The following is a 24,251-nucleotide window of genomic DNA, read 5'->3' on the forward strand; positions in this document are numbered from 1 at the left end:
TCATCTTTAACATGGAGGTACAGCCTCTGGAGACTACAGGACCAGCATGGCATGTTGCATCTTAATGCGTGCAGCCTACTGCACTCCTTACTAAGGGCTTGTCTTCACTACCCGCCTGGATCAGCGGGTAGAAATCGATCTCTCGGGGATAGAGTTATCGCGTCTCGTCGGGACGCGACAATCGATCCCTGAATCGACGCGCGTACTCCATCAGCCCAGGTAGGAGTAAGCGCCGTCGACGGGGGAGCCACAGCGGTCGATTTGCCGCCGTCCTCACAGCGGGGTAAGTCGGATCGGATACATCGAATTCAGCTACACTATTTGCGTATCTTAAATCGATCCCCCCCCCCCCCCCCCCCCAGTGTAGACCTAGCCTAAGAGAGATGTAGAGGTGCGCTCCACTTCTGCTCCCATATGCCACTGGGGGCTGCCTCTGCCCAGCCTCCACCAGCCTTTTCAAAGGAAAGATCCCTGCAATCATGAAACATTCAGACTATTTAACACTTATTGCTGAAATATTTATTAACATTGGCAAACTTCTGGAGAGCGAACTCATGAAGCCAGGCAGTCTGCAGGCCAATCAGACATCAAGACTTCCAACAGCCAAAACGCTTTAGGCCGATTTTTTTTTAAGGGTTTAATTAAAACAAACATGAACTTTCATCCAAGTGATTATCAGGGAACTACTGTCCCTGGGGCTGGAGAGTGGCCTCCCATGGGTCACGGCTTCCATCCTACAGGACAGTGGTTTCCCAGTACGAGCCCGCACGCCAGTCAACGTCCGTATAATATATATTTCATTTCCTTCCCCCAGCAAGTGGCTATTTACAGGAAAACATGAAGAGAACTACACTAGACAGACAGGAGATGTAGGAAGAAAGAAACACAAACTATGTACAGAGGGAGGGAGTGGGGAATGCAGCTCAGCCTGGAGAACAGGAGAGCCCTTCCGAGCCAGCTCCTCGCTCGTCACAGTCTGGGCCCTCGCTGTAGGCACGGCTCCCACATCTCCCCAGGAGCAGGGCTTGTGCTGTGGGGAAAGGGAGTAGGCAGCTGTTTTTGTGGAGGAAAGTCGTTCTTTACAGCCAAGGATCTGAGGTGGGTTATGAAAAGCAGTGATGCTGGCTAGTACAGAGTGACACTGCTCTTCCAAAAGTGCTTCTGTGGATTGCCTCCAGTGCTGGGTCCTCAACAGGCGCTCCCTCTCTGCCTGCCTAAGGCAGTCTTGCTTCTGTCTATCATGTTGGGAGGTTACCAGGAGCCCAGGTGAGCAAGGAGCTGGAAGGACCCTCCATGGCCCTGCTCAGTCAGTCTGGCCCAGCTGTGGTTTCTGGGAGATGAGATGATAATGCACTCTAGTCCAGCACTGCCAAGGGATCTCTGGGCATCCAGAGGAGAGAGAGAGAGACAAAGTGAGTAAGGCATGGTGCCAGCCCAGCATGCTCAGACAGCAGTCTATAGCAGAGCGTGCCTGTGCTGCCACAGCTGGGGCTGCGGTGAGGATCCAGAGGACTGTGCCCGCTCAGCCATCAGTACTCTTCTACCCAGCCATTTTCTGATATGAATGCATCTATCACCTCCTTCATAGCAAGGTTTGGGATCAGCTGGTCTTGAGTCAAAGGACTTCGGGTCACAGGATCAAAATGACCAACACGCTGAAAGGGAAGAGAGACTATAAGGAGGATGGAAATAGAACACAAACCTGAGTAACTAGCCCCTTTCCCTGTTGCTGCAGCTGCACCCCCTAGGCCTGCCAGAGACTTCCCAGCCACTCAGTCAGTCTCGGTTCCCTGGGTGTAGCTAGCCCCATCTGCCCCCCTGCTACCTGAGGGATGCTCCCCACAGACAGGATGCCACAGGTGGACAGTTTAATCTACATTGTCTTGTCTCTTCCCCTCCTGTCTCCACTTCTTACTTCAGTGTGTTACTTACCCTAGCAGAAACATCTCCAGTCACAACCATTTCCATGGCTGTGGGAGTTTCAGAAAAAGAACCACCACCCCACAGCCGGGAGCAGGCTGGCAATCCCATGGCACGGAGCACACGCAAAGGAGAGAGCTGAGATGTAACTTAGCTTACAATTTAACATTGCTCTGGGTGCACAGACCATCTTAATACTGGCCACTGTTGGAAGATGGGACACTGGGCTAGATGGATCTTTGGTATGACCCAGCATGGCCGTTCTTATGTTAGATTCAGGGCCCCATCTAAACATAAGACTCCTCCAAATTCCTCCAAAACTAAAGAGGAGGGATAGCTCAGTGGTTTGAGTATTGGCCTGCTAAACCCAGGGTTGTGAGTTCAATCCTTGCGAGGGCTACTTAGGAATCTGGGGCAAAATCAGTACTTGGTCCTGCTAGTGAAGGCAGGGGGCTGGACTTGATGACCTTTTGGGGTCCCTTCCAGTTCTATGAGCTAGGTATATCCCCATATTTTTTTTTTCACCACGCCCCCCCGAAAAAGCCTGAGAGAAAAGAGACTTTACAGCATGGCCGGGAGGCCAGACTGGCTCAGTCAGGGCTGGAAAACCCTGGCTGTGCGGTGAGATCCAAAGTGGATGGAACTTCGCTGACAGTGCCCAGCCAGCAGCCCTGCAATTAAAGCAGGGGCCTGGTCGCTCAAACACTTCAGACATTCTCCATTGCCCTGGCACCATGCAAAGGGAATGGCAGGGTGAGGTACCTGGGACTCAACCCATGGAAAACCTCACAGGATGAAGCATTCAATTCCGTAAGTGTGGCTCCTCTCACTGATGCCCCCTCCTCTAAACAAAGATGGGCTGGGGGACAGAATGAAGCTTAAGCTTTAAAATCAAGATACTTCAGTATTTAATATTTGGGTGGTCTCTGAAACCCCACTGCTTTTTCTGCAGGCCTCACCCCTACCCCCAGGTAGATTTCTACATTGTTACCAGGGGCTGGGGCCCACTAACACACCACAGTGCTTGCAAGGGCTGCAGCTGCTCTAGGATGGGGGAGGAAGGAAACAGCACAGAGAAGCACCTGACCACTGAGAGTTTAGTCTGTGTCGCTGTTCCCCAGTACAGTCAGTTTCCAATCTTTGTGTGGGTTTTTCACCCCCCAAAGGGGGTGCAAACCTACACAATCCGCCAGGGGGCCTCGGGTGCAGGCGCAGCATCTGGAACTACATTAACTCATGTTTGGAGACTGATTTGATTTTAAGTTTCTATCTCCTAAAAATTGCCCTGTGTTTCTCTCCCTCACATGCGCACCCACACTCTTCCTTTCCTCCTGCCCTCCCACTCAGATGCCCAACACTCTGGTTCCCCCATTACCTGAAGATGCTCTTCTATATCTTTCCTGTCATAGGTAATCCCACTGGGTGTGATACAGGGCTCTCGCATCAGTTCAAAACTGATCTTCCCACACAGGTAATCGGGGATGTCTCGCTTCTGACTCGAGAGAACAAAAGTTCAGCATTAGGGAGCCATCATACAACAGGCCCATCTCCGGTCTAATGCAGCAAACCAATGAACAGGTGACCCAGGGACAGGACCTCAGCAAGGGTGCAAGCAGCACAGATTCCATTGCCAAGTCAGGCACACGATGGATATCCTGCACTGCATATCAGAAAACACAGCTGGAGAATGGCGGGGTGTTGGTTTCTCTCTCTCTCAATACCTAGGCCATATTTTCACTCCAACTAGTCATTAAATCCACCCCCAGCTGGAGCTTCTACTATACAGTTTATATTCCATCCAGATAGATAGATGCCTGGCCTTCTCCACGGCTACCACATCCAGGAGAGCAGCTGACTGACAGTGAACAGTTCTCACCCTTTTCCGCTATGAAATGTCCCGTCTCCACCAGCCATTGCAGCTGGAGTCCCAAGCTCATCCTCAAATCTGGGGCTCCATTCCCTCCCATGTGGCATCTGGCCTTCTGGTCCAGCTCTCATTTGAGAGAGACCTGGTATTCACAAGAGTTTTAAATCAGTCCAACAGCAGGGTGGCGGTAGGGAGAACAGGAAAGATGGGATAAGCCACAGTTCTTTGGCATCCCGAGCTAAGCCACCTTATCAGTCATGTTTGATGCCCTCCCTCTGAGCATTCGTCTGGTCACAGCTGCCACACCTGTTTAAGCCCATCCTCACCTTCCTCTTCTCATCCACCTGAGAGAACAGCTCATCCATATCTGCCAGGTACTTGTCCTGAAAGAGAAATAACCCCTTTAATGGGAGGGGGGCAGAGGGCCCTACAGGACTTTGTTGCCTCTTCAGCATCTCTCAAGCTGCAGAGACTTTGGTACAAACACTGCAGCCACTGATGGGGAATTGTTCCCTCACCCACCCCAACAGCATGGGAGTCACTTCGCAGAACCACTTTTACAGAGAACAAACTGGCTCACAGCAAAAGTTGATAAAGGTCTTGGTCTCTCAGGGATCCTGAGGAACAGGATTTGGTGTCTCCCCTTGCCAGCCTCTATCTGCTGATATCAGAGTGTCAGTCACATACAGACAGGAACCTTCTTACTTTAATAGGCAAGAACAACACCTCTAAGAACACATCTTCCGACCTGCTGAGTGGTTACTGCTCTACACTGCTGTACAGGAGACTTGGATTTAATGCTCAGACTCACTACCTAGACAACTGGGGCTGGCTATGTGTTGGTAGCAGTGTCAGCCATAACAGAGGTGATGGGAATGGTCTTGCATGTCAAATCAGTAGTGGCTCATGTGGTTGATAAAGCAGCGGTGTTGACAGCTTCCAAAAAGAGTCAGTCTGATTGTGCCAGAAGAACATGGGGACAGGAATAAAGATCTTCATGGCTGCAAAGTGGGCATACAAAAAACCCACTGTGCACTTAATGCACAGCAACTGTCTGTGGGTGGGGCACAGAATTTAGACGGTAAAAGCAACAACATTCAACTCATCTTTAACACCTGCTGCAGGGCAGTAAGAGCACCAGGAACAGCATGCACTCTGCTCACGTAGAACCCCACCATCATCCCCCACGGCCACCCCACTGATTCTTCTGACTCATCACAGCACCCCTGAAAGTCAGGAAATTGCTACAGCTATGTCCCCTCTAGGCACACTCCAATAGTATGCTCCACAATCCCCACAAAACTTCTACTACGGTCTATTCCAACAAGCTGCAGTCCTGTGTGATGCTCTTCCTTGGTGCCTGATCCCTACTCAACCACAATGAACCCAAAGCAGCACTATCACCTTCTGTGCTATGAAGGAACCCCAGCTGGACTGTGTTCATACCCCGCAGATCTGCTCCACAAGCAGGAGCTGTGGCGTGGTGGCCCTGGAGAAGAACTTCCCCTTGGGCTTGCTGCTCACACCAAGGAGGGACACATGCCCAACGCTACCCAGCAGGCCCAAATCCACACTGAGGGGATGGATTAATGAGGTTGCCTCACATGTTTGGCTTCAACGTTAGCCAGCTGAGCACGGCTCCGGCTCTCATCCACGTTCTCCTCTTGTTGTGTCCTTCGGTATTCATCCAGCTCCCTAGGGGAGAACCAGGGGGACAACTTTCTAACTATATGGATGGTTAAGCACTGGAACAGGTTATCTAGGGAGGTTGTGGAATCCCTGTCAGTAGAGATTTTTAAGAACAGGTTAGACAAACACCTGTTAGGGATAGTCTAGGTTTACTTAGTCCTGCCTCAGCACAGGGGGCTGGACTTGATGACCTCTCAAGGTCCTTTCCAGCTCTACGTTTCTATGATTACAGTCCAGAGCAAATGATCAGCAAAGGAAGTTGAAATGTCACAATGGAGGAGAAGGAATGTTCAGCTCACAATGAACACGCTCTTATTTCCCTTTCTTCACCTTCTTGGTGCAAGGATTCTGGCTTTCCGGGAAAGTCAGATAAGCAGGGATTCTCTACCATTTCAATAGTGTTAGCTTCCTTAGGGCAGTGCTTTCTAAGGCCTGGTCCATACTAACCCCCCCCCACTTCGAACTAAGGTATGCAAATTCAGCTACGTTAATAACGTAGCTGAATTCGAAGTACCCTAGTTCGAACTTACCATGGGTCCAGACGCGGCAGGCAGGCTCCCCCGTCGATGCCGCGTACTCCTGTCACCGAGCTGGAGTACCGGCGTCGACGGCGAGCACTTCCGGGATTGATCCCAGAAGATCGATTGCTTACAGCCAGACCAGGAAGTAAGTGTAGACCTGCCCTAAGTGCCAGGGTAAGCTCTGGTAGAAGGCCACTATCTTGTCACCAATTTCACAGTACTGGGAAATGTTTACAAAAGCTTATCTTTCCCCCTCCTCCCTTCGCATATGGGAGGGTCAGCCTGTGGGATTCTGCCACTCCCTGCTTGAGACCAGTGCTGTCTGGGATACAGTCCCTCCCTCCTGCTTGCACAGGCCCTGTTCTCTTCAAGATTCCCCTCATCCCTCCAGGCTGCCGAGAGGGCTTGTCTACGCTGTGCATTAATCCATTATAGACGGGTGTAAATTCTAGTGCACACTAGAGTGTCATGCACTAACTGATCCATGTGGATCCTGCTAGCACACACTATAACTTTCCTACTGCACAATGGACAAAAATTGGAGAGCAACAAAAATGGAGCAACTGACCTATGAGTAAAGGTTGAAAAAACTGGGCATGTTTAGTCTTGAGAAAAGAAGAGTGAGGCGGGATTTGATAACAGTCTTCAAATCTACTAAGGGCTGTTAAAAAAAGAGAACTGTGATCAATTGTTCTTTGCATCCACTGTATATAGGACAAATAGTAATGAGCTTAATATGTAGCAAGGGAGACTTAGAAAGTTTTTCCTAATATCTAACCTAACTATAAGAGTAGTGAAACACTGAAATAGGCTTTCAAGGGAGGTTGTAGAATATCCATCATTGAAGGTTTTTAAGAACAGGTTAGCTAAACACCTGTCAGGGATGAACTAGGTTTACTTGGTCCTGCCTCAGGGCAGGGGGCTGGATTTGATGACTTGAGGTCCTTTCCAGTCCTACTTTTCTATGATTCTATGACTAAGGTGCACTAAGGAACTTTAGTGGGCACTAGCAGGGTCCACACAGGTCAGTTAGTGTGTGACTCCCTAGTGTGCACTAGAATTCACACCCCACTAGCGTAGACTAATACCCAGTGCAGAAAAGCTCAGAGATTTCTATCTGCATTACCTCTCCTTCTCAGCCATGATGAGTTTGGTTAAATAGGAGTGCAACTCATTTTCCTGGTTGATCCGTTTCTCTTCAATGTTGTTCCAGCGCTTCTTCTTGGCAATCCGCAGTGCACTTGGAATATCATCCCCAAAATTCAGTCGCTGTTCCTTGGCTAGGTTATAGGCTGGGGAGACAACAGGTGCTCTCAAGGTTGGGGGCAGGGTGGAAGAAGCTGATGCTTTGCTAAATCTAGTTAGGAGGTATATCTAATTAGAGGTGGGATTTGGGTCAGTTGATTATGGCTCCCACCACCTTTGCTTTGGCCAGGTGAGTCTGGTTTTGCCCCTTTCCCTGAAGGAGGGAACAGTGAGAGACACCTGTGCCTTTGAGTGCTACATCACTCCCTCAGTGCAAAGCAGCAAATGGGGAATAAATCCTTGGGCCAAGAGCTGCACACAATGACTTGGACCCCATTGGACCATCTCCATATAGAAGCTGGTCAAATCACTGACTTCTACACTGTTTAAGAAGAAACTGACTCCTGTTTAGGCTTCGTCCCCATTCAAATATCAGCCTATTGTCAAGTGCAGAACCAAGATACAGGGAGTGGCAATTAAACTCCTACAGGTTTCCAAATGCTTTCTTCCTACAGAGGAATTGGATATGGGCAGTCTGAAGTGACTACACAGAACTGAACACCAGTCTTTTCTAGCTTAAATTCACATTTTGTATTTCGACAAATGGTGACTTGTGCCATATACTGGTGCCTGTTTTGTAAGAGAGGCCCATTCATTTCTCTGCAGCTGTGGCCCTCACCATGGTGCCTGCTTTGTATTGATCAATTCTCTGTATGTTAGCAACAGACCAAGATAGGCCCTGGTATCCTGTTAATATGGGAGGTCCTGGCCACCTCTATAGGTTGGTGACGGCTTGTGCCAGGCCTGAACATTTAATAGGAAGATACTGCTCACCTCTCTGCAAGTTAGCGATGGCCTCATCATAGTTCTCCATCTCCATCTGGCACTGCCCCAGAAAGAAATGGGCCTTCACTGACTGGCTGTCTAGTTCCAGGGCATGTTTACAATCTGCCAGGGCCTTATCATGTTGCTGCATCTTCAGGTAACACAAGGCTCGGTTGGTGTAGTATACTGCCACTAAGGGGTTCCGGTTCTGGAAGAAAAGTCAGATACATTAAAGGTCTGCCAAGGATAACACAAAGCATATGAGACTTTCATAACTGCACATGGATGGGAAGGGACAGAAGAGTTCAAGTCTTTCTCCTGCTCTTAGTAGCTGTGAAATCTAAATATTACTGGATTGGTCCTCACTGTTCTGGTTATTTGCTCAACGTTATAGTAATGGTCACAAGCAGTGCTGAAGCATGCAAGCTCTGGACTGCTGTGCTCTAGTATTTAACCTGCTTGGCCTACTGCACATTACCCTTTACAATATGGAGCCACAATTTAGGTACTAAGATGGAAATTAGCATTAAAAGCTGTCTATCTGGGCAGGCTGCTGAATCCTGGCTCATGTTTCAAGAAAGAAAAATCAGAAGTGCAAATGCAGAATTCTTCTTAAGCCTTGACAAGGCCTACCAGGCGGGGGGAGTATGCCTTTCCTTCACTGGGCCAGAGGAAAGATACACCATTGAGATGCTCCACAGACTCCTCATTATCCAGTAGACAAGGTGAGATAGAGTTCTAAGGCCCACAAAGGATAGTTTTGCTCAGAAATCCTGCAAAGTATAATTGGATCCAGAGAAGTTTGCTTTGTGGGAGAGGCCCGATCCTTGACCTGAATTATTTTAAATTACATAAATATTTTGCTCATGAAAGTTAGAACAGCACTGACTAGAGCCAGTCAGGCAGGAACTGTACGTGATTCTCCTGCAGAGCTCTGCCAGTGCAATATATAATCCTGACCTTATGCAGCCTCTGCTATCCCAAACCCTGGGCCTCCAAATAACAAACACCAATGCACTTCTTGATCTGCTGCACCATGGACAGTTCCAGTTCTGCCTAACCTCCTCCCAGTTTTGCCAGTTCACCACATTCCTTAACAAATGAGACCCATGGTATTCCAGACCTGGACCTCCACTTACTCTACCAATGCACCACAGTCCAGACGTGCAGCACCTGCTATTCTAGTCCTGGGCCTCTGGCACAGCTCCATTGAGGGATCTCAATCCTGACCTGCCCCCGCTTCTATCTATTCAAGTTTTGGATTTCTCCACTCTGCAGTGATTTGATGATGTGGACAAACATCCACAGGAGACTCTGAAGAGACGAATACACATTTTCACTTGTGTGTGACTCAAGAAAATTTGAACCCAAGTCTCCAAAGACAAAATGCTCTAGCTCTCAGACCACAGCTTGTTCAGTAAGTGGATACAAGTGATGTTAATCAGCATGTCCTTGGAGCTAAGTGATCACTCCTGTCTTTCTAAACAGGAGACAACAATGAAGAGTCTAAAGCTGCATAATCTTGGCCCATCAGCTATTTCCCAAAGGAATGTTGTATCTTGTTTACAAGTTCATCATCATGGACCCAGCTAACAGGCTTTAGCAGTTACCATGAACCAGCAGCCAGGTTGATATACAAAAATACACTTAAAGAGCAGTACATGATAGACAAACTAGGAAAACCATGAATGCTACATTGAGACAGGCTAGATTGTGACAGTCACCCAAATCAAGAGTGGATTACAGACAACACAGAGCAGAGGCGATTTGTTGAGGGTGTGTGAGTAAACACAGAATAGACAGACTACACAAACTGGCTTTTGTAATGCTATCTTCCTAATGAAACAGAGGAAATACTTGACTCAGCTAAATACCAGGTGGGGCACAGAGACTATTCCAGACCTAGGAGAAAAGCATCCCAAACAGTAATCTCCTAACATTAGCAGCCCTGAGTGTTTAAAGAAATTTCCTTCAATCTCAAACTGTGCATCTCAGTCTGCAGAGTCAGAGAGAGAAAAAATCCCCTTGTGACAGGCATGATACAAGTAAAAGGTTTTATTCCCAAGAGGACATATGCTTAGGAACACAAATCCCCAAGAGCCATGGTATGAGCCCTAGATTATGGTTCTGATGGCACACCTGGAATCTGGACCACATCAAAGGTTCAAGTGCTGCACTAGACAGAGCTCACAAACACTGCAGTGCAGTGTTATGTAGAATGGGTCCTTTAGATGATCCTTCCTGCCCATAACTAGTGGATATTGAAGTAGAAACTAAGCTCTATCAATAAATACTTCAATTATAGGGCTAAAGATCGCATATAGTACTTTGTGGAGAGACTAGGAGATAAACCGTGTCCTGTCCAAACCCTTTCAGCATCATAAATTCCAACAACCTCAGCTGTTTGCCTTTACTGCCATTGTTACTAACAATTCTCAACTCACCTTTTTGTACAAGACTGATATCCCAAGTCTGAGCAGCCAAGATCAGCACCCCAAGCTGAGCAATAACTGGAATGCTGAAAACATTGTCTGGGCCTAAATCCATAGGGTGACCTGAGTGTGAAATGTTTTTCCAGGCCTCCTGTTCCCAAGGAACTCTTGTTACCAACACAGCACTGAAGGAGGGACTAGGCCTCTAAGGAAGCAGGGACCTTAGCCTGGATTCTTCCCAAAGCGGAGTGGGCTGTGTGTTTGTTTGTTTGTCTGTTTTCAAGCAGGAACTGAGTCCGACAGTATCGCCTTTCCAGGGACACACAATGGATACTGGCCTCAGCGTCAAACAGCTCAGCCCCCAATGTGCAAACTGGCCCTCACCCTACACAGCTCAGCTCTACCTCCCACAAATAGCTCAGCTGTGTCCCCTGCAGTGGGTACCAGCCCCTTCCCCTAGACAGCTCAGCTCTACGACCGCCCACCCCCTGCAGTGTGTGCCAGCCTCTCCCCCAGATAGCTCAGCTCTGACTCCCCCCGCAGTGGGTGCCAGCCCCTCCCCCAGATAGCTCAGCCCTGTCTCCCCCCCCCCCCCCCCCGCACTGGGTGCCAGCCCCTCCCCCAGATAGCTCAGCCCTGTCCCCAGAGGTGCCAGCCCCTCCCCCAGATAGCTCAGCTCTGTCCGTCGTCCCCCCCCCCCCCCGCAGTGGGTGCCAGCCCCTCCCCCAGATAGCTCAGCTCTGTCTCCCCCCGCTGTGGGTACCAGCCTCTCCCCCAGATAGCTCAGCTCTGTCCGTCCCCCCCGCAGTGTGTGCCAGCCTCTCCCCCAGATAGCTCAGCTCTGTCTCCCCCCGCAGTGGGTGCCAGCCCCTTCCCCTAGACAGCTCAGCTCTACGACCGCCCACCCCCCGCAGTGGGTGCCAGCCCCTCCCCCAGACAGCTCAGGTCTGTCCCCCTGGCCCCCTTGGGGTCCGGCCCCTCCCCCCACACACCCCGGCCAGGCCAGTATCCCCCCTCCCACGCCAGGCGCCCACCTAGGCCTCAGCTTGGTCCTGTAGGCCGCACGGCTCCCCGGTCCCTCCATCCCAGCCCACGTTAGGCCGCTAGATCCCCCCAGCCCCCCGCGCCAGGCCCCAGCCCGCACTCACGATGGCCCGGCCGTAGCAGGCAGCCGCCTCGGGGTACTTGCGGCTGACGAAGAGCCGGTTGCCCTGTTCCTTGTGCTCCTGGGCGCTGTGGCTCTTCTCGGGGCTGCCCCCGCCCGGGCCGCCCCCGAGCCCGGCCGCCGCGCTGCCGCGCTGCCCCCCGCACGGCCCCCCGCCGCCGGAGCCGCCCCCCAGCCCCAGGCCGCCGCTCTCCTTCTCCTCCTTCCCCTTCATGCCGCAGCGCAGCGCTCCCGTGCGGGGCCCGGCCGGATCCCTGCGGCCTCACACTGCGACAGCCCGGCCGGCCCTGCCCGAGCCCGCCTCCGCCCCGCCCGCAGCCAGCGGGACTTCCGGCGGGGCCGGGCCTGAGGGGAGGGCAGGTGAGATGGCGATGGAGACGGAGTCGGCGCTGAGGGGAGACCGAGGGAGCTACGGGGGAGGATCAGGAGGCTGGGCAGGGGAGGGAGGTCAGGGCTGAGGGGGCTGGGAGAGTTGGGGTGCTGAGGATGGGGTGGGAAGACTAGAGTGGGGCCAGGGGACTGAAGGGTGGGGCTAGGAAGATCAGGGCTGAGGGGGGTGGAGTGGGGGACAGGGGTGGGAGGGTCAGGAGGATGGAGTGGGGGAAGGTCAGGGCTGGGAGAGTTAGGGAGCCAAGGAGGCTGGGGTGAGGGGATAGAGTGGGGGTCAGGGGCTGAAGGATGGTGCTAGGAGGGTCAGAAAGGGTTGGGGGGGCTGAGGGGGTTGGAGTGGGGGACAGGGATGGGAAGGTCAGGGCTGGGAGAGTTAGGGAGCCAAGGAGGATGGGGTGAGGGGATAGAGTGGGAATCAGGGGGCTGAAGGGTGGGGCTAGGAGTATCAGGGCTGAGGGGTCTGAGGGGGTTCAGGGCGCCTGGGAGCTGAGGGGGTTGGAGGAGGAGGGGTGGCAAGCTGAGGAGCTGGGTGGCAGGAGCAGGAATAGGGCGCTGCAGGGAAATAAAGATGAGTGCAGCAAGGGGCTAGGTTGGGCAAGGAGAGCTGCAGCTTCCTGGAGTGCAGGGAGAGCTAGGCTTAGGCCTTGGCTACACTTGCAGATGTACAGCGCTGTGAGTTAAACCTGACTTTGTGCAGCTGAGTATGGAAAGCGCTGCAGTCTGTCCACACTGACAGCTGCCCAGCGCACTGTCGTGGCCACATTTGCGGCAATTGCAGCGCTATTGGGAGCGGTGCATTATGGGCAGCTATCCCACAGAGCACCTTTTCCCATTCTGGCACCATGGGTTGTGGGAAGGGGGCATGGGATTCTGGCTCCTGTCCCAATGCCCCATGATGCATCGCTTCGCATCCCAGAAATCCCTTTGTTTCCGTCCACCTTTGGTGCCATCTTTCAACAGTTTCTGTACAGCGCGATCTGTCTGCGGGAAATGGAGTCCGAACTGCTGAGGCGTATGCTGACGAGTCTCGAAAGCACGTCACGTTTGGCTGTTGAATTATTCCTTAAGATCCAAAGTGACAGTGAGGGTGAGGAGTCCGACGATGCTATCGAGCCGCATAACGCGTACGACATGAAATTGCTTGTGGCATTCACAGACATGCTCAGCACCGTGGAACGCCGCTTTTGGGCTCGGGAAACAAGCACCGAGTGGTGGGATCACATAGTCATGGAAGTCTGGGATGACGAGCAGTGGCTGCAGAACTTTCGGATGAGAAAAGCCACTTTCATGGGACTGTGTGAGGAGCTCGCCCCCACCCTGCGGCGCAAGGACACGAGATTGAGAGCTGCCCTGCCAGTGGAGAAGCGGGTGGCTATTGCAATCTGGAAGCTGGCAATTCCAGACAGCTACCGGTCGGTCACAAACCAGTTTGGAGTGGGAAAGTTGACTGTTGGAATCGTGTTGATGCAAGTTTGCAAGGCCATTAATTGCATCCTACTCAGAAGAACCGTGACTCTGGGTAACGTGCAGGAAATAGTGGATGGCTTTGCACAAATGGGGTTCCCTAACTGTGGAGCGGCAATAGATGGGACGCACATTCCTATTCTGGCACCACCCCACTTAGGATCCGAATACGTTAATCGGAATGGGTATTGCTCTATGGTTCTCCAGGCGCTTGTGGATCACGGTGGGCATTTCATTGACTTTAACACAGGCTGGCCCGGAAAGGTGCATGACGCACACATCTTTTGGAACACTTGGCTGTTCAGGAAGATGCAGGCCGGAAGATCACGGTAGGGGAAGTTGAAATGTCCATTGTGATCCTTAGAGATCCCGTTTATCCGTTAATGCTGTGGCTCATGAAACCCTACACAGGGAGCCTTGACAGCAGCAAGGAACGGTTCAACTACAGGCTGAGCCGGTGCCGAATGACTGGAGTGTGCCTTTGGCCGTTTAAAAGCCCGCTGGCGATCTCTGTTTGGGAAGCTGGACTTGGCCGAAAACAGCCTCCCCACGGTTATATCCGTGTGCTGTGCCCTCCATAATATTTGGGAAGGGAAGGGTGAAAGCTTCACTCAGGCATGGACCTCTGAGGTTCAACACCTGGAGGCTGAATTTGCACAGCCAGAGAGCAGGGCTATTACAGGGACCCAGTGCAGGGCTGCAAGGATTAGGGATGCCTTGAGGGAGCAATTGGAGGCTGAAAACCAGCAGTGATATCTGGTGCCCTGCACGGGAGTGAAGTGCAGTAGTTCCAATCTTTAGGAATCAGTGTTTGCTAAGCAGACTTGCAGTGCCTGTTTATTTCCTGGGCTAAGGAGGCTTTTACGTTATGCAATAATAAAGAATGTTTTCAAAGCCAAAAATCCATTTATTGAAAAGAAACAAGGGGGTGGAGTGGGGAACAGTACAATCACAGATTCGCATATGTCTTGTCTGGTGTGCTGTGCAGTGAGTGCTGCACTTCAGGACAGCTATATTGCATGGTGATGGGGGTTGAGTGCAGAGGGTAAGGGTTGTGGTTTTCAGGGCTGGGTGGTGAAGATACTGGTGTTGGAGGCAGCGGGTGGAATGAAGAACACGGAAGTTGGGGAAAGTGGGTTGGAGGTGACAGTGGGGCACAATGGAAAGAGTTTTGGGACAAGGGCTGTGTGGGGGGTGGCATTTGCGGTACTGCTCCTCTTTCTGCATGGCTAGCAGCTCCTGGATAGCATCTGCTTGGCGCTCCAGGATGCTTATGAGCCTATCAGTGCTTTGCTGCCGGTGCGCGGTGCTTTGCCACCGGTGCTCTGCGTTTTCCTGGCGGATCCTGCTTTCTCTCTCCCTCCAGTTCTGTGCTTTCTCATTCTCTTTAATAGATTGCCGCATCACTTCTTGCAGCATGTCTTCTTTGCTTTTTTGCGGTCTCTTCTTGAGTCTTTGCAGTCTCTGAGCAGGCGATAAGAGGGACGGCTGAGGTCTCAAGGTTGATGCAGCTGTATAGGCAAAATGCAACATTTAACAGAGGCAGCATTGTTTATACCAGACAGTAATGAGTCTCCCAGCACTTAAGGAGTAGAAAACACACAGGGTCTACACAATAGCATAATTTTCCTGTCCGAAACAGAGCACACACATCCCACGGGAGCCTCAAAATGGTGAGTAAGGGGGACTGATTGTTTCAAGGCTGCACTGCCCTCTGGCTTTCTGTGCCTTGGGGAGCACCAACAGCTTCAGGAGGCACCTACACTGAACACTGTCCCAACATTTTCCACAGGAGTTCATCCTGGACGACATCTCGCTGCTGAGGATGACCTGGGAAGCAAGGGAGGGTCTTCTACTGCAATGCGGCTTCCGCCCTGGCCCATATGCAGCTTGCCTGTGTGCAGCAATGGTCCCCTCGTGACACAGTGGCGCGGACACGTTAGCCTGGCTGGGACAAGGACCACGGTGGCTCTCCCGATAAACCTGCGCAAGCGCATTGCACATGTTCTGGATGAGACATTCAAGGAGATTACCGAGGCCGATTACCACGATGTGATAAACCACATCAATGCACTATTCCGCATCTAGGCATGCATGCCTAACCCTTCTCTCCTAAAGAGCCCGCACCGAAAAAATTCCTTCCCGGGAAAAAAAAAAAAAAAAAACCACTTACCGGGAACCTGCTCTTCTGTTTGTCCTCCACCAAGTACTGGCCGCTGCGGCTACCTTCCTCCTGGCTCGAGAAGAGCTCCTGGCTGCATTGCTCCAGGGATTCTGGGGTGTCTCCATCCGGCCCACCACCATCACTCCAGTTTTCCTCCTCCTCCTCTTCCTCCTCTCCCCCACCGGCTCTGAAGTGTCCATGGTGGTGCTCGGAGTGGAGGTGGGGTTAACCCCAAGTATCACATCCAGCTCTTTGTAGAATCGGCAGGTCGCAGGGGGAGCACCCGAGCGGCCGTTTGCGTCGCGGGCTTTGCGGTAGGCACTCCGCAGCTCCTTTACTTTAATCCTGCACTGCAGGGCGTCCTGGTCATGGCCCCTTTCCATCATGTCCTTTGATACCTTCCCAAAGGTATCGTAATTCCTACGGCTGGAGCACTGCTGGGACTGTACAGCTTCCTCCCCCCAAACACTGAGGAGGTCCAGCAACTCGCCATTGCTCCATGCTGGGGCTCGCTTGGCGCGTGGAGGCATGGTCACCTGGAAAGATTCGCTGATAGGATTCCACACCACGCCGGGCTGAGCAAACTGGAAGGGGATTTTTAAAATTCCCGGGGAATGTAAAGGGTGGGTCACATGGTTGGTTACCTGAGGCCAGGGCAGTAGAGTTTGAACTGATGACCAGAGTGGCTAGAACAGGCATTGTGGGATACTGCTGAATAATTCTGGAGGCCATTCACAGCGCATTGGGTGGCCACATTGGCGCCGCAATACTTGCTATTCCTCTTGGAGAGGTGGAGTACATGGAGCGCTGCAACCACGGAGATACAGCGCTGCAAATGCTTTGCCAGTGTGGACGGGGAGTGAGTTACAGCGTTGGGGGGGCCTTTACAGCGCTGTAACTCGCAAGTGTAGCCAAGGCCTCAGAGGCAGCGCCTTGAGGGGGGCCATAAGGACCAAAGGTGCTAAGAGGTGGAGAGGCCTGCTGGAGAGCATGGTGGGGTGAAGAACGGGGGGTAAGGAGAGAAAGTTGACAGGGCAAGTAGAAGGTGAATGAAGTGAGGATGGGTTTGGGGTTGTAGGGAGGGGAGATAAGTATCAGCATTTTCTTCCCATAAGGTCTCTATAGTTCCATTAGCATCAAGTCTGTTTGTCCTTCTCTTTTAGATGTTCTTCGTCCTCAGTGTCCTGGAGCCCTGAAACATGCCATTAAGTGGAGGCCTATATGGTTGTGAAGACCCCACCTACTGGAGGACAGTGTTTGATGTCTACTGGGATGTACTCAAAGCCAAAGGAAGCAGGCAGAAAAAACTTGCTGAGTTGGATAAATGGTAAATGCTCAAGCATTTAAGGTGGTTTCTTTTCTGCTGCATTATTCTCTCTAAGAGCACCACCTCATCATCTGTTGAGGAAGCATACAGCTATGAGTCCTATCCATAGCAGCCTCTTTCAGTGTGAAATCCCTGCCAAATGTTCTTCATTAGTAGCAGCTGGGTCTTCAATAGCATGAGCTTCCTCTCAGCCAGTCAGTCCCAGCTGCAACTCCAGCAGCAAGAACATGTAGGTTCAAGACTATATTTTGACTCCTTGTCTGCCAACGGGTCTTTGTTTCAGGTATCAGGAGGAGCTGCCAGTTGCTATTTCAGGAAGGAGAGAAAAATATCTGACACAGGCTGAAGTGGTGAAACTGATGGAATGGAAACTTGCTGTAAGTAGCTTTCCCAGATGAATTGCCATATGTAACATCTCAGCCATATAATCAAAGTGTTTGTGTAGTGGCAAGGAGGGTCTAAGGCAATGTTACAGCTTAAGTCGACATAAACTATGTTGCTCAAGTGTGTGAATTAGCCATCCCCTTGAACGACATAATTTATGCCAATTTAAGCGCCAGCATGGAGAGCGCTGTGTCAGTGAGAAAGCTGCTACTGTTACTTGCAGGGGCTGGGGTAATTAGATTCACGATCCATAGAGTGACTATATTAGAGAGCTTACATTAGCACAGCTGCATCAGTGCTGCTGTAAACTCTCTAGTGTAGCCATAAGCTCAGAGCCTTGGGGTCTATAACATCATTTTCAATTGCTGGTGGTTTGGAGCTCTGCTGATTATATTGACTTTTTTTTTTAAACCTGTGTGAAAGAGTTTGATGCTGCCAGCCTTAAGGCCTCTGTAGTTAGCATCTATTTAATTCTGTTATTCATATTTTAAAGGTACTGCAGTCAAGGAAAACAATCCAGCCAAATCTTCTGGTCTGTCTGAACCATGCTTGATGCACGACTGGGGGAGGAGCAATGGTGTCTTTATGCTACCTTTTTGGCTCCTTAATTGAGGGGTTATTGTGCCCCCCCCCACACACACACACACCCCTTATAGAAGCCTCAGGCTTGCTGTAAGTTGCCGTCAGCTACCATAGCCCCAGGGGATTGTCCCAGCAATCCGGGATCTTGGGGGCATATGGCTTTTCTGCCACATGCAGTTGCCCAGCCTATGTCCCCTAAACAGGATCCTACAGTGGGATGGCATAGAGTCACTCTGCCAGGTAGCAGCCTCCTCACCTTCTGAAGCTGAGGATTTGGCCCTTTATTTTAAAAAAGTTATCCTCTGTTTGCATTAGCAATAACACATTAGAATATCAGAGCAGGAATATTTTTAAATCCAAGGTGCGCTATTTGTTTAACTTTTTGCATTTCACCCAGCTTGGTAAGTTTCCTCTGACTAGCACAACAGAGCTGTGTGTGGGTTTCCACTACAATAGGGGAATTATATTCAGTCACTTATTTATGAAACATTAATACTGTACACAACTCTTTACAAACAAGGAGGTGGATCCCTGCTGCATAATAATCAAATTATCATGGGCTGTTGACTCACAGGAAGAGGGTGATTAGTCCAAGTGTAATGGACAGGGTGGAAAAGTCAAAGGGAGTATTTAGGAGAGAGGAGCAGGAGGAATGTAAGGGACACGGTGGGGGGAGATGGTGGAAACAAAGGTAAGAAACTAGTGGCATTGTAATGGGACAGAGGCTTGAAGATGTGGTCAGAGGAGCACATGCTTAGGTTTTGTCTACACTAGGAAAGAGGACAAGATGAAGCCCCTGAAGTGATGTGAGGAGTTGAGGTGATGTGCTCAGAGTGTGGGTTAGGAAACTTTAAATCCCACCCTCCAGCAAAACAAAATGTTGCTGGAAATCTTGTGTTTCATAAAATCGTGCACACCCTAGGGTTTTAAAAACAACACTTTTTCCCCCAAACAGAGCCTCAATTCTGAGCTTCAGCTCACTTGCCATTCTCCTTTTAGATAGTCACATAGCTTTTTCATTTTCTGGACCAGGGGTAGGCAACCTATGGCACATGAGCTGATTTTCAGTGGCACTCACACTGCCCGGGTCCTGGCCACTGGTCTGGGGGGGCTCTGCATTTTAATTTAATTTTAAATGAAGCTTCTTAAATATTTTAAAAACCTTATTTACTTTACATACAATAGTTTAGTTATATATTATAGACTTATAGAAAGAGACCTTCTAAAAACACTAAAATGTATTACTGGCATGCAAAACCTTAAATTAGAGTGAATAAATGAAGACTCGGCACACCACTTCTGAAAGGTTACCGACCCCTGTTCTGGACCATGCTTGAGAATAAAGATCCCCACACTGGGGGTTTTCCTTCCAATCACAAAACATCTCAACTTGGAGAATGCCAGGAAGGGCTCTCCCTCTGGATCACTAGTGGCCCACAGACCATAGCTTGGGAACCTTCACTAAAAAGAAATATCCCTGGAAGGACTCATTATACTTTTCCCATATGTTGGAAAGAAACTCATGGCCCCACGCTATTGAAACCCTTATTATAAAGGCCACTTTTAATTGCTGGTGCCCGTAAACTATAGACTTTTTCCTGTAGCAATGAGCTGTACTCACTTGTAGAGCGAAGACGCTGAGCTCCTCAGGTTGGGATGTCCTTACCATGCTCTCTTCTCTCCTCCCATCTAGCGGGGAAAGTTTCGTCCTCGTCTGCAGCAGCTGGTGGCCACTAACTCCAGTGAAACGGTGGAGAGCTGTACAAGGAAAGCTTTCCAGCTCCTTCCAGACGTGGCAGCTGCCATTACTGAGCTGAGCCAGCTAAAGGCTGTGGGACCAGCCACAGCTTCGGGTAAGGAGTTGTGGGAGGGAGGGGATAAATCCAAGAGGGCCAGGGCCTGGCTATACCGTTAGGTAAGAAATGGGAAGATTGTTCAGATTTTCCACAGCACTGTGTAAATAGCACCACCCAAATGGTGCTAGTTAGAGTGGGTCTGAAATGCTGATCTTTCCTGGATGATAAACACTTCTGGGAGACAGTATTGGCCCTAGAACTGAGCACTGGGGAAAAGAAAGGGGAAGCACCCACATCTGCAACCTGGTCTCAGTTTTTCCCCAATCCAACAAGTAGCCAAACTTGTTTCCAATGGCCAGTTCTTAGAGAGAAGACCTTCGCATGTGCTTAGTGCTGTGGCTGGCAAAAGCAGCAAATCAAAGGAATCTGGCTTGCATGGGATGGAGCCTGCATATGAAGTTGTGGTTAGGTCTCTGGCTCAGTGTGTTTCCCCATGTGTTTGTGTAAAGTGGGGGCACATTCACATGTGGGGGGGAATTAGAGACATGCTCAAACTACAAAATTGTAATCCTTATTTCAGTCCCCCTCTCCTCCCAAATTCAAGACTGTTCAGACACCCAGGGTTCTGGTTCAATCACATCTCTGCTGGGAATAAAGGTGAAACATACTTTTGGGTTCAGTTTCCATGATGTGTCCTGGAAGGTGGGGTCAGGAGTCTGATTCCAGGCATTCTGAGAGCCTGAACAAGGTGGGGGAAGCTGCATGTTTCTCCAAGACACGGGGCAGTCACTGTCATGCAGGCTGCGCCATGTCTCCTCTTCCTGCCCCCAACCTCTTTCTTTTCTCTGCTCAGCACCTTCCACTCTTCCCACTTAGCAATTCTAGCTGCAGGAGCCCCAGAGGCTGCGGCATTTATGGCAGATGAAGCAATGGAGTCCATTCCAGGCCTCACCCCAATTCAATATACCCTCAAGCATTACATCCTCTACCTGGACAAGATCCAACTCTGTGTCAAGAAACTAAACAAAGGTAAGGGTAGGCGGGGTCACTGCCACAGACCTCATAGGGGGTAGGGGAAGGAGGATCGCATCTCTCTGCTTTAGTTAAGTGTTTATGGTCTGAATTTCAGAAATTATTTGAACTGCAATGAACCCTTTAGTGCGTACAGTAAGGTTGTCATTAGGATACAAGAAAACAGTGGTTAGCACAAATGACTGGGAGTCAGGACCCTGGATTCTATTCTTGTCTCTGCCACTGATTGCATGGCCTTGGCTAAATTACGTAGGTCCAGAGCCTCAGACATTTAAGCACTTAACTCCCATCAATGGGAGTTAGGCTCTTAAATACTTTTGAGGATCTGGGTCCTAGTTTCTCTGTGCTTCAGCTTCCCCCCATCTGTAAAATGAAAGTAACATTTACTCACCTCTGCCCAGTGCATTGAGATCCTCAGATGAAAGTTGCCGAAAGTACAACATTGTTGATATCTGGCATTTCTGCATCAAGTGATTCATTGAAAAGCAAGTTAACTTAGGGTTACCATACGTCCGGATTTTCCCGGACATGTCCGGCTTTTGGGGGCTCAAATCCCCGTCCGGGGGGAAATCCCCAAAAGCCGGGCATGTCCGGAAAATCGGGAGGTCAGCCGGGCCGGCGGGGAGCCGGGCCGGCGGGGAGCCGGGCCCGCGGGGACCCCGGCCGGCGGGGAGCCGGGCCAGCCGGGCCGGCGGGGAGCCGGGCCCGCGGGGCCGGGAGCCGGGGGGTGCGCCGGGCCGCCGGGGGCCGGCAGTGCTGGGCGGGCCGGGGGTGGTCGGCCGGGGCCGGCACCCCAGGGCCTGAGCTGACCCAGGCTGGAAACGCCGGGGGGCCAGCCTGGGCCGCGCCTCCTCCCCCCACACCCTCCTTACCTGCTTCAGGCTTCCCGCGAATCAAATATTCACGGGAAGCAGGGGAGGGGGCGGGGTTGGGCAGGGGTGTGGGCGGGGCTGGGGGCGGGGGCCGGGGGCCGTGGAGTGTCCTCCATTTGGAGGCACAAAATATGGTAACCCTAGTTAACTGGTAGTCAAATTCAGGAAACAGAATTTCCTGGTTTCTTAGACCTGAACCTTGCAGTCACTGTAGAGCCATTCTCAGCAGCGCCTGTATTGAAACAGCTGCTCTGCAAGATTTCCCTTATTAACCTTTCCTTGCCTTCTGTGCCCACCATGAATTTGCATTGCCTTTTCATTCTCCCTTCAATTTTTGCTTGAAGTTGTGGCCAGCTCCATCTCCCTTCCCTGCTCCCCTGGTCTGTGTCGTCCTCCTGGGTTTCCAAAGGTCTCAGTGTGGCAATGATTTTGTCCACTAAGTTTTCCTGCCCTGCTGTACTGTAGAACCATAGCAGCAGTAGGACAATTGTAGGCCAGGATTGCAGAGATGTTCTCCTGCCCCAGCCCACGTGTACATCCATGAAACAACAGCAGTTTTTGATCTTTCCCTCCCTCCTAGTCTGGTATGACTGACATTCTCCACTCAGGAGAGGCTCAGAACTGGAATAGCAGGAGGGATGTTTGCAGGGCCAAAGTGAGGTGTATTGCCAAAGTTGTGTGGGAGCCCAGGAGAGATGCTGCAGATCTGGATCAACGTGCATTAGCAGAGTTGTGTGAGGGAAGTCTGTCTCATTCTGATCTGTACTATCAGCCTTTCACTTTACTGGGCCACATATCTTACCAAAAATTCATTTGGGAGATGAGGGAGACAGGGTAGGAATCAATCTACATCTGGTTCCTCTACTGATGCAGAGTGTAATTGCTCCCTTCTGATCTTTTCTAGCGGATACAGAGAAAGCATGGACTCCTCATCGTGTGGAGCTGTGTCTCTGGGCCTGGGCCGTGGCACAGAAATTGTGTCCTTCACTGCTGCAGACTCTCAGCTCAGGGGGAGAGAAGGCAGCTGATGAGGCGGATGAGGATGTTAGACCCACAAAGAAATGGAAAACCAGGTGAAAACATCATCAGCCAGGAACCTAACAAGCGTCACTCAGTGTTTGCTTCCTGTTATCCAATGCACAGGATGACTAAATGCCAAAGCTGGACTCCTTGGGGAATCTAAATATTGCCCTTTTGGGGGGGGTCATTCAGGGAATGGGTCAAATTGATCAGGTGTGGGAAGAAACAAAGGGGAGCTCTTCTGTTTGACTCACTCCCCATTTGGAACCAAAGCTGAAATGGAGCCCTCTGCTTGGTGTGTGCAGTGATTTTTACAATAATTCCTTAATAAACTTTTGATGGTTTTCATAGTACCACATAGTTGGTGTTTGTTTGGTTGCCAATAGGATAATGATGTGCCAACAGGAAGTGCCCTCTCTCATACTGTATCTCTCGTCCCATCTCACCTACCTCCTAAACATGAATGGATCTTCCAGGATGCCATCCTGGCCCCAGCTCTGGCTTCCTGGACCATTTACCTCCTTCATCTCCAATAATCCCATTGATTGAAGATTCCTCCAGCTGGAATTGTATCATCAGAATTCTTCCATCACAATAGCTTCATGTCATGATCATAAAAAGAGCTGGTGATGTGCTCAGCCCTGAACAATAGTCAGACATCATGAAAGTCTCTGCTCTGGAGAGCTTATGCTCTGTGTGACCGACAAAATGCATTGAGACATCCAGAGAGGAAGTCACCATGGGTTTTATTTCCCCCTTCCTTCTGTTCCTCTCCCCAGTCTATTCAATTTTTCCATGGGTACACCCTACAAAAGAAGGGTGTCTTTGGTAGGGACTTGAAGACCTAACAGATGGGGATCAGGAGATCATTCCAGGCATAGGAAGCATCACAAAAAGGAGCGGAAGAAGGAAATGGATGAGGCTTGCACTGTTGGCATAATTGGCATGACTGCACATTCCAGGCGCTGAAGTGTATTGGCAGTGTACTGGAATAATGATGCTGCAGTTCAGGCCCTTGGTACATTGGCAAAGCTGTGGGGACTCCAGGACTGGAAAAAGCCCAGAGGGGTGGGGGGGCCGTGCAGTGCAAGCGTGAGGAAGGGAGTCCCCAAGACTAGGATATGAAGGGTTGCTGCTGCAGATAAGGAGTGAGGTTCAATGTCTGGTTTATGTGTATCTCCCCCTTCCTAGCACATCTGTGGATGACTCTCAGGGCGATCCATGTCTTGTACCCCATTAAAGTGGATGAAACAAAGATGAAGGTTGTATGTGGTCAAACTGCCTTTCAGTGGCTCAAGAGAGCATGAATACCAACCTCAGGGAAGCCTGTTAAGAACCAGGGCACAAAGCCAAAATTGGTTGAGAGTTCTATTTAGATTTCACCACCAATTATCAAGTGCAAATTCATCATGCATTATAACTGCCTTATCACAGAGAGTCCCCTTGGATACTCCAATCTGTCACCCAGGTAAGCCTACCTTTGTGAGAGACGGTCCCTTACACCAAGGATCACAGCAATATTCAGGTTACTTCAAGTCCCAATGGACAAGTCACTT

General features: G+C 50.6%; 3 protein-coding genes across 7 annotated transcripts; 2 read left to right on the plus strand and 1 right to left on the minus strand.

Annotated features, from left to right (window-relative positions):
- Positions 1-496: 496 nt before the first annotated feature.
- On the minus strand, positions 497-11,998 carry STUB1 (STIP1 homology and U-box containing protein 1). Of its 4 annotated transcripts, none has more exons than XR_010591164.1 (7): positions 11,648-11,998; positions 8,077-8,275; positions 7,124-7,289; positions 5,392-5,482; positions 3,797-4,170; positions 3,296-3,412; positions 497-1,655 (listed from the first exon to the last, which is right to left on the minus strand). XR_010591164.1 is itself a non-coding variant. In XM_024100648.3 (7 exons), exons 1-7 carry the CDS (start codon positions 11,876-11,878, stop codon positions 1,530-1,532), a joined length of 987 nt encoding a protein of 328 aa, XP_023956416.2. In that variant the 5' UTR covers positions 11,879-11,998; the 3' UTR covers positions 497-1,529. The 4 variants fall into 4 exon arrangements, 2 of the variants coding, with proteins under 2 accessions (XP_023956416.2, XP_042717517.1); XR_010591163.1 differs by having other exon boundaries at positions 4,035-4,170; positions 11,648-11,997; XM_024100648.3 differs by having other exon boundaries at positions 4,114-4,170.
- On the plus strand, positions 11,885-23,048 carry LOC101950057 (uncharacterized). Of its 2 annotated transcripts, none has more exons than XM_005306120.5 (6): positions 11,885-12,024; positions 16,846-17,009; positions 17,293-17,386; positions 19,669-19,828; positions 20,648-20,800; positions 22,580-23,048. In XM_005306120.5, the coding sequence occupies exons 2-6, from the start codon at positions 16,882-16,884 to the stop codon at positions 22,750-22,752; spliced, it is 708 nt and encodes a 235-aa protein (XP_005306177.2). In that variant the 5' UTR covers positions 11,885-12,024; positions 16,846-16,881; the 3' UTR covers positions 22,753-23,048. The 2 variants fall into 2 exon arrangements, with proteins under 2 accessions (XP_005306177.2, XP_065415984.1); XM_065559912.1 differs by lacking the exon at positions 11,885-12,024 and adding an exon at positions 15,445-15,996.
- LOC135974037 (uncharacterized) lies at positions 12,742-15,485 on the plus strand. The gene is made up of 2 exons (XM_065559913.1): positions 12,742-13,847; positions 15,311-15,485. The coding sequence occupies exons 1-2, from the start codon at positions 12,940-12,942 to the stop codon at positions 15,339-15,341; spliced, it is 939 nt and encodes a 312-aa protein (XP_065415985.1). The 5' UTR covers positions 12,742-12,939; the 3' UTR covers positions 15,342-15,485.
- Positions 23,049-24,251: the final 1,203 nt, after the last annotated feature.

The sequence above is a fragment of the Chrysemys picta genome, chromosome 10 (genome assembly GCF_011386835.1).
Source record: "Chrysemys picta bellii isolate R12L10 chromosome 10, ASM1138683v2, whole genome shotgun sequence".
Lineage (NCBI taxonomy): Eukaryota > Metazoa > Chordata > Testudines > Emydidae > Chrysemys > Chrysemys picta.